Here is a 9941-nt window from a genome sequence, read left to right as displayed (position 1 = left end):
TAGAATCCTAGTAGCTCGTTCTCTCCATTTCTACCCATATTTCATGTTAGGGTTCATGTTTAAAAATTTACCCATGCATGATTTATTTGTATTTTGATGGATTATGAAGGAATAGAAAGATGAATATGTGCTAAACATATTTTCCTAGGTAATTTTCATGAAAAACCATTGTAGAGACCATTTTGCAAAAGTTATAAATTGTGTGGTAGAAATGAGAAAATAATGGAAAATGTGGGTTATTATAAGAGAGAAAAGTGTTCGGCTAGGCTTGGGTAAGATAGAAACTGCATGTGTTTCATTATACGAGCTTAGGGACTAAATCGTAAAAATGTTAAAGGCTAGGGGCAAAACGGTCATTTGGACCAGGGGTGAGAATTAGACTTATAATGTATAATGTGGGGTATTAATGATATAATTTTGTTGTTATAGACCTCAAGGAACAAATTTCGGAGGTCGATCGAGGTAAACGAAAGGTTTCGAAATAACCGAAACACAACTCCGAAACAAATACCAAGTAAGTTTGCATAACTTAAAGTAAACCCCTAATATGCATATTTGTATGATTTATTAATGCATGATGATTTCATTTATTATTGGCATGAAATATCATATAGATGCATATTTTTTGGTAAGTTGTGATAAAAGTCTCGGTTGAGGTTAAAAAGAGAATTCAATGGATAAACCTTGATTGAAATGTGTAATGGGGTCCTACATGTGTTGCAGCAAGGATTTAGCTCGGACGGGTAATCCGTGATCTCAAGTATAAGAAGGATCTAGCCTGGACGGGTGTTCCTTTGAATGATCAAGCTTCTTGAAGTATATGTGTGCATTATGGATTTAGCTTGGACGGGTAATTCGGTTAGGGTTTGAATTTAGCCTAGATTGGTAATTCAGATCCGGGCTCATTAAGGGTGTTTCTCGTAATAGGGAACCATTTAATAATTGTTGGTTTCCTTATCTATCATGGATGCATGTTAAACACTTGGTAAGTTTACTTTCCTGTTATTCAAGCTTATTAAGCATATAAATGCTTACCCCTCTCTTTTTCCCTGTCTCACAGAGCTCGAGGACTCATAAGGACTGGAAGACAATTAGAGAGTCAACACACTATCAACTAGACAAGCTTTGGTATAAAGACATTTCTATTTTGTTCTATGGCATGTATAGGATTTTTGAATATTTTGTTATATGTGTCATTTGCTTTGCCAATTGAAGGCATGTAAAAATGTGTTTATTTCTTTGTATATGGCCATGAAAATTGGCTTAGTTGAAGTAGGCTATGACCTACGAATCTATGCATGATTTTATTTACATGTGATGGGTTGTTACCAATTGGCAATGAGTGGCATGAACGAGCCAATTTCGGACGAATTAAAGTGACATGGAAACCTATAAACACTAAATGGGAAATAACCTTTCATGTATGAAACCAATGATATGAGGTTTCCATACAATAAGATTCATCAAAGATTTACAAATGCATAGTCATGTTTTATTTCGAAATTTGATGACCATTAAGTATAGATGGTAGAAAGGGTGGCCAAAGGCTTTTAAAATAGCCTATTAGGGTCTACATGGTTAGACACGCGGGCGTGTGTCTAGGCCGTGTGTGACACATGGTTCCATCCTATGGGCATGGGCTTGCGTGACACACGGTTCCTTCCCATGGGCGTGGGCTATGGCCGTATGTCCCTTACACTTAAAATTTTAAATCAATAGTGCACACGAGTAGGCCACACGGGCGTGTGTCCCTGCCGTGTCTAAAAGACAGTGTTGCCCACTGGCAGGCAGCACGGGCGTATGCTATGGCTGTGTTGATAAGTCAATGTTGCACACGGCCGAAGGGCATGGGCATGTCCCAAGTCACACGGGCGTGTGTGACCACACAGCCCACTCACATGGGCGTGTGATACTTCAAATTAGGGAAGTATTCCTAAGATATCTAGGGTCTGTCGGACATTCCTGGTTTTGTCCGAACTGCCTTAGGGTGTATCTAGGGCCTTATAGACCTATATAAGGGACGAGTTGTTTGTAGGTGAAAAGTTTTAAATTTGAAGTAAAATCAGTGACCCAAATTGGTACGATTCAAAATGTAAAGTTTCGGTGATACCTCGAATCTTATCCCGATGTCGGGTACGGGTGAAGGGTGTCATAGGTAATGGCTATGTGATGTTTATTATGAATTGGTAATTTGACTACCATATGGTTGAAATTTGGAGATTTGGTATGCATGTGATTTGAGGTAAGAAAGTGCATATATGAAGTTAATCATTTAGGTAAAATTGTGAATGTGAAATTGGCATGTCTTGTATAGGCGAGTTATGATGTTATGAGCATTATAGTTCTTGGTATGAAAATAGCATGAATTAGACTTGATTAAGATTGGTTGGAATGCCTATTTATGCCATGTTATGTGCCATTTGGATTCTATAGGTGAATACAAATTTGAGTGAGAAAGATGGCTTAGTAAATAGCCTATTTTTGTCCACACGGGCAGAGACACGGGCATGTGTCTCAGCCATTTGTGACACATGGTCAGGTGACATGGCCGTGTGTCCCTTGGTGTTTAATTAGAAATCAAGTCAGCATGCTCCACACAGCCCAGCACACGGGCGCGTGACTTGACCATGTGGCATAAGTCAATATACCTACAGTTTTGGCACGCCTAGCACATGGCCTAGCACACGGGTGTGTGAGGCTAGTATGAAGGGCACACGGGCTAGTCACATGGGCGTGTGGTTAGCCGTGTGACTCAAGTCAAGAAGTTACATGGGGTCAGACTTGGAATGAGACACGGGCATGTGATCCCATTTCGAATGCCTACACGGCCTGTGACATGGGCGTGACTTTAGCCGTGTTAGACACACGGTCGGGCCATACGGGCGTGTGTCCCTTGTATTTTGAAAAATTTTCTAAGTTTTCTAAAAATTTCTTGAGTTATCGGTTTAGTCTCGAACCACTCCTAATGCATGATTTGGGTCTCGTAGGCTCGTATTAGGGACGATATGAATGATTGTGAATGGTTTATATTTGGAATGGAAAAATTGTATGTGAATTGTATGTTTATTTGTGTAATAAGTTCAATAAGTCCAGTAATGCTTCGTAACCCTATTCTGGCAATGAATATGGGTGAGGGGTGTTACAGATATGACTGTTGCTAAATATGAACGTGAATTTTTTCGACTCAGTAAGTATGCTCAAGAATTCATATCCACTTAAACCGAGATGTGCACCCGGTTTGGATGGGGTTTACATGAAGACATTTAGATTCTTGTTTGAGCTTTAGAATTAAAAGAACTTTTTGTGTTATCAGAACAAGCTCAGAAAATGGAGGAAATGAGAAATGAAAAGAAACAGGCCAAATCTAAAAATAAGGATACTGTGAAATGTAGCATGACTAGATCCTTCCCGACTCCCTTGTCCAAGTGAACCGGATTTTTCAGAAGTCAATCTTTCGCCTCTACAAGGAATTCGAGAAATGACATGTCCATGCAGAATTATTAGAGAAAACAACAGGGGTAAGCATAACGAATGCTTAGTAAGTCCATAGGTATTTAGACGAAAAACTTAACTCAATTTACAATTAACCATATTAAGTTATTTAACTCGATAAAGTTTGCCTAATATAACAAATCACAACAATAAGGTGAGCTTTAATACATAATCAATCATATAATGTATCAACTTTATAACATACCAATACATATCATTTCGGTAATCATACTTGTATATCAAAGCTACATATATTCAAACCATTCACTAATACCATATTTGAACATCACTTACATTTTGCATCATTTTCATATCTTATTTCATATTATCAGTATTGCCCGATGAAATTCAGAAAGGCTCGTATAAACTTTATGATATTTTAGTCTTTTTATTTTTAAAAAACCCTCAAATAGAAGTTTACATGTGATTGGATTTGACCCCTTGCTATTTAGCTAAATAAAATATTAACTTTACTACTGAACCAAAACTTTATTTTAAAACAATATTTACATTTAAATTGTATTATTACTTCCAACAATTGTGTATATTGATAATGTAATTATTGAGTTGCTATCATACTATGATAAATAATTATAGTGTATTAAATTTTCATTTTAATATAATAATTTTTTATATGTTTGAATTAATTTTAAATTGTACCTTTCTTTATTTATTATATTAAACTAACATGTGATTTTTACATGGATGTTGAGAAAAAAGGGGAAGCTTACATAAGCTCCTCACTAGACCGTAAATAATAATTTTCTAAATCGATCTCATTATTATTGTTTTTTTTCCTGAAAAGATGGGAAGAGTTTCTCTAATCACAGTTAAGTTTGGGTTATTTGTTTAAGAATTATAGGGGTGGTTGCCCACCCAAACAAAATACAAAGTGACAGTACTTCCAAATCCAGACATTTGCCGCCAGAATGCACCACCACCCAAAATCGCCGCCATTTACACCTTCCAGCACCGCGACAATCACCCTATCTAAAGATAACTCGAAATGCACTCCGTACATAATCTTAGCAAGCTTCTTCTTTTCCCTCCTCTTTAGCCTCTCTCTTCTTTCCACTTCCACTTCCGCCTCCCAATCCTTACTCACAATCCGACGCGACCCGTCTCTCTTCCCAAACCGCCCCGTCTCCCTAACCAAGATCCCTTATGGCCCCACCCCTCCCTCCATTGCTTACCTCATTTCAGGATCCGCCGGCGACTCCGCTCGGATCATCCGCCTCCTCCTCGCTACATATCACCCGAGAAACCATTACCTTCTTCACCTTGACCTCTCTGCCCCGCAGACTGAACGTGATCGATTGGCCGTCACAATCCACTCGGTCCCCATTTTTAGAGCTGCCCAAAATGTGGACGTTATAGGTAAAGCAAATTATGCTTATCAAAGAGGGTCTTCCACCGTGACTTCTACGCTTCACAGTGCCTCCATTTTGCTACGCTTGTCTTCCAAATGGGATTGGTTTATCTCTCTCAGTGCTGGTGATTACCCGCTTGTTACTCAAGATGGTAATCCTGAACTTTTGTTTTGGGATTTCTTTTGGATTTTAGTGTTCTGTTTTCCTTTTGCTGGATTTTATTTCTGGGTATTTATGACGTTGCAGATCTTCTTCATATTCTGTCATACCTTCCGAAAAATCTCAATTTTGTGAATCACAGCAGTTACATTGGCTGGAAAGAGTATGTTAACTTCATCTCTAATTCACGCTTCTTTTGCAAACTGCACACATGGATACAAAATCAAAGTAGTGTCTCCGTAGGAATTGATGTTACAATTCTGTCATTTCTTCAAATTAATCAAATTGTGATTTTACTTTTACACAGAAAGTTTATAGCAAAAACAACTACAAAACCAGACAAAATTTACTTTAAGAATATGTGTAATGTAGTGTCTTCGTAGGAATTGATGTTACAATTCTGTCATTTCTTCAAATTAATCAAATTGTGATTTTGCTTTTACACAGAAAGTTTATAGCAAAAACAACTACAAAACCAGACAAAATTTACTTTAAGAAGATGTGTAATGTACTTCCCATCACATTATGTTCTTTTAAACTTTTTTTCCCCTGGTTAGTAAGTAGGGCGGTTTAAGTTGGTGAATTCTGACTAATATTAGTCCTATGCGTGGGGTGTTACTTATTATAGGTCCAAGAGATTGAAACCGATAATCGTTGATACGGGGCATTACCTTTTGGAAAAGGATGAGATATTTTATGTTACTCAGAAGCGGGTATTGCCTAATTCTTTCAGGTTGTTTTCAGGTATGTGTTTATGCCTGACTTCTTCTTTATGTTGCAAAAAATGGGTGAAATTCATGTGTACGGTTTACATTCTTAATTACTGGAGTAGCTAGATAATGAACCAAGAGAGCTTGATTTAGTCTAGTGGACCTGCAGTATGGAGATGATTAAGAATGTGATTTGAATTTGTAGTTTTCTGTGTGAAATCATAAAATGCCATGATATCATAGTGTGTTTATTCACGATCTTTAAATCATCTAGTGGAGGTGCTAACAAGGATGTTATTTCTGGAACATATGAATCTTAGGACCTATCAGCTTGAAACCAACTTTTATTCCTTCAGACCTGATCTAATCATTGATCTAATTATAATCTTGGAGGAGATCTAAAGAACATTTACTCATCAGGTAGAAACTGGTTGTTTTTGTTCTTGCAAATTGAGTAGAAGTTGACATTGCGGATTTTGAGTGAGAGGGCAATCTAGTAAACAAGAGAGAGCATTTGCATTCAGAATATCAAATTAGGATATGGGTCAAACCTAGGAAGTTACTGGTAGTTTTCTCATGGTGTTGGCATAGTTTCTGTAGTGAATGCATCAATTTCAATCCAGCTTCAGAAAGGAATATAGTTCAGAGAAATAGAGGGGGAACTGGGGAGAGGAAAGGATAGAGAATCCAGCGTAGAAATGTCTGTGGTTGACATCCCATTTCAAAGGAACAGAATGCTTTGTAGAAATAAACTTGTTGAGAGAAGTGAGAGAGAGGGAGAAGGAAAAGCAATAAAAATTTGAAGTTTGAAAATTTTTGAAGCCTTTAGGTTTGAACATAGATATATCCTCTTTGCCAGATTTTGAATTCCATCATTTTGCTTTGTGTTGCTGGTTGAAATTGTCATGGACTGTAAAAGTAATATCACTAAAAACAATTTTATTTATTAATTGAGAAGATTTTAGGAATTTAAATTGATCTTAAATTATAGGCCTCTCCATGTTTAGGTAGTGCGGCCTGAGCTTGGTGCATAAAGGCAGTTTTGTCTGCACTCTCGGCAGAACTTTAAGGATAGATCCATTGGGGAATGGCCTAATGTGCTATTTACCTACTAATCCATCATGCGTGTGCTGGTTATAAAATTTCAATACATGATGGCAATTTGCTTGAATAAAAGTTAAAAAGGAAAAGAGTAAAGAAATAGAAAAAGGAAACATTCCATGCATTTATTACCAAGTTGTGAGGTGGAGCCAATTAGAAGTAGAAGCAATCTTTTTCTGCTCTAAAAGAAAGCCTTGCTACCATCTTGCCTTGTAACTGAAATCGTAAATCTATCCACTTGTTAGACATTGAAAGATGTTTTGAGACTGTTGTAGGAGACTGCATATGTTCCATGCATCTTTATACAGCATTAAACGTCCTCATTATGGCAAGAGTTGTTTGGTTTCCATCAAATACCAAATATAGATGTCCATTCAACTACTCTTAAATGGCTTTGGAAACAATAATCAATTCTGACAAGATTACTTCCTTTGTTGTTTATTTATAACTGGTGTAGTCATACAAGGTAATATATGCAGTTCCCTTTGTTGAGAAGTTTTTCTGCCTGCTTTGCCAAACTAGAGATCCCATCTTTTGCAGGTTCAGCATTTGCAATGTTAACTCGTAGTTTCATTGAGTTTTGCATCCTTGGTACAGACAATTTTCCAAGGACTTTGCTAATGTATTTGGCAAACATGCCTTATTCCTTCACCAATTATTTCCCTACCATCCTTTGTAACTCTAAGTTCAAGAGCACTGTTATAAACCATAACCTCCAGTATGTAGCCTTCAACATGTCCTCTTCGAAGAAGCAGCTTTCCTCACATGATCTTGCAGAATTTAATGCTATGATTCAGAGTGGAGATGCCTTTGCAACACAATTCAAGTTTGATGATCCAGTGCTTGATCATATTGACCGAAAAATTTTGAAACGCAAGCCTGGCAGAGTTGTGCAAGGTGGATGGTGCTTAGGCATTCCTGCAAATGACACATGTTCAGTATGGGGGGATGCTGATATCTTGAGGCCTGGTAAAGGAGCAAAAAGGCTTGAAAGACGTATTGTTAAGTTACTTTCGGGTGATACGTTTCGGTCCCTGCAATGTCTTGACAGATGATCTGAATCAACCAGCTTTGAGACATGAAATTGCAAAAGTAAAAGGTATAACTAAAACCAAGACGAATTGTGTTTCCCCCGGGGAGTTAACCACGGACCCCCGCATTCTTTTTAGGAGCATTCCATTTCATCAAGCACCTAGTTGTGCTATTATATTTGTATAGTAATTTACGATTCATTTGTTATTGTACTAATTGATATTGAAAGTAAATTCAACTAGTACGGTATTGGGTACAAAGTATGTTCACTATTATAAGTTAATCATGAGAAAGTTAAGTTTCTATCCCATGTTTGTTTGGGAAATTAGGCCAGTATAATTCAATAAACAAACAATCATGAAACGTATCCTGTGATTTATTGTTAATAAAATCATTGAAGAAAACGAAATGAAAATCACATAGTTTATAAATTAACGGATTAAAGTCTTTTTCCCTCTAGAGTTGAATCCATTGAGCTGCAAAAATAGTAATAATAAAAAAAGGGCCTAAACTGAAAGCAACTAAAATGAATAAACGACCCTAGGGTCATTTCAGGGTCTCAGAAGTTTTCAGGGCTGTCATCTAATTGTTTCTCATCTTCAATCTCAACCTCCAGGATTTCCTGACACGGAAATAGAAACAATTTCAACAAAAAATTGCCTGCATGCAACCCATTACAAAGGCTTAAGCTAACAATAATTATAGTGATGAAATTAAAAAGCAAATGTTGACTAACAGGGATTCTCTGCTTCAAATAATTTCCGACTCTGGCTACGACTGTGGTACGTTTGTGCCAAAATCGACCCTTGAGACTAATCTTCACAAAGGGTCCATCCAATTCCGATAATTCAACTTGACCTAAACGTATTTCCATTTTAAAATTCATAAAACTGCATCAACACATGTTTAAGATTGCTGAAAATAAAAGTCATAATGTACCTTAAGAAGAGTCAGTCACCTGTTATGCCAACCTCTGTGTCAAAAAGCTGAGCAAGCTGCAAAGCCATACATTCCCAGTTTGCAAAAATGGAAAGGACGATAAGATAAATTTAACAAGGATAGGATTATAATTCAGATGAAAGAAAAATAAAGAAACTTGCCTCTACACGGGCATCAGCTAAGACAAGTTCAATATTTTCCTCTGTCAAATCCAATGGCGGAAGTGGAACTCCACCACCAGATGCTGCTTTTAGCGGCCGTAATGATTTTGATTGTGATGATATCCGGCTAATAATGTGTATATTAATGGATGATGGTCTTTGTTGCTGTAACTTCACCCCTGCTGGCCTGCTTCTTGGTCTTGCTCTGCCTGAGATTAGGCCACCAGGACCGGGAAAAGTGACGGCTGCTGTTGATGCTACCATTGTTTTGGATTGGTAATAACAGTGGGAAACTAGCAGATCCTTCGACATCAGCCTTTTTCCTTGTCTTTTTAGAACTTCGAGTTTGACAATGGATAAGGATGTTGTCACGTGGTTATTTCGGGACCATTCAGTTTATAACAACTAACAAATCAAATCATATAGAAGGACCAAACACAAAGGTGCCAAAGGTAAAAGTATTGCTGGCAGGTATTAGGAGTTTGGATGTATTTTATTTTTTTAGTAAAAAAATGAGTAAATTAATTAATGAATGTTAGATAAATGAGTAAATTGATATTTCTTTGGAAAATTTTATCTATTTGTACATTTAAAAATTAGCGTGATTAACGGAATAATCAAACAATAATATATGACGTACCACATGTATCTTATTCTAACATATAAAAATTCATTTTTAATAGTAAAAATGAATGAAACTTTTAATAGAAGAACCAAATTGCTCTTTGACCTAATCTATAGGGATTAATTTACCTATTTTTTGAATAGAGAAGACAAAATAAAACTTGACTCCTAGTACACGGGCTTATATGGTACGTTTACTTGCCAAACACGATAAAAACTCATGCATACTTTGTTAGGATTTGTGATTTCATCATTGTACTTGTAAATTTCGAACTAATTGAATAAATTTTTTTTTTCATATGATTAGTTTATCATATATTTGTATGATTCTCATCCATGATTTATGCATTAAG

At 36.7% G+C, this 9941-nt stretch overlaps 2 protein-coding genes across 3 annotated transcripts; one reads left to right on the top strand and one right to left on the bottom strand.

The window, feature by feature from the left end:
- The first annotated feature begins 4199 nt into the window (after positions 1-4199).
- Positions 4200-8124, top strand: LOC108465325 (beta-glucuronosyltransferase GlcAT14A). The gene is made up of 4 exons (XM_053020176.1): positions 4200-5013; positions 5109-5184; positions 5650-5771; positions 7379-8124. Exons 1-4 carry the CDS (start codon positions 4422-4424, stop codon positions 7885-7887), a joined length of 1299 nt encoding a protein of 432 aa, XP_052876136.1. The 5' UTR covers positions 4200-4421; the 3' UTR covers positions 7888-8124.
- A 115-nt stretch (positions 8125-8239) lies between these two features.
- LOC108465326 (uncharacterized) lies at positions 8240-9374 on the bottom strand. 2 transcript variants are annotated; one of them, XM_053020175.1, is made up of 4 exons: positions 8965-9374; positions 8823-8859; positions 8601-8722; positions 8240-8524 (listed from the first exon to the last, which is right to left on the bottom strand). In XM_053020175.1, exons 1-4 carry the CDS (start codon positions 9274-9276, stop codon positions 8510-8512), a joined length of 486 nt encoding a protein of 161 aa, XP_052876135.1. In that variant the 5' UTR covers positions 9277-9374; the 3' UTR covers positions 8240-8509. The 2 variants fall into 2 exon arrangements, with proteins under 2 accessions (XP_052876135.1, XP_017621138.1); XM_017765649.2 differs by having other exon boundaries at positions 8240-8486; positions 8965-9369.
- Between the last annotated feature and the right edge of the window lie 567 nt (positions 9375-9941).

Source organism: Gossypium arboreum, chromosome 10 (genome assembly GCF_025698485.1).
Source record: "Gossypium arboreum isolate Shixiya-1 chromosome 10, ASM2569848v2, whole genome shotgun sequence".
In the NCBI taxonomy this organism is placed as follows: Eukaryota; Viridiplantae; Streptophyta; class Magnoliopsida; order Malvales; family Malvaceae; genus Gossypium; species Gossypium arboreum.
The sequence above is the reverse complement of the archived record's forward strand: the minus strand, read 5'-3'. Positions and strand labels throughout refer to the sequence as shown.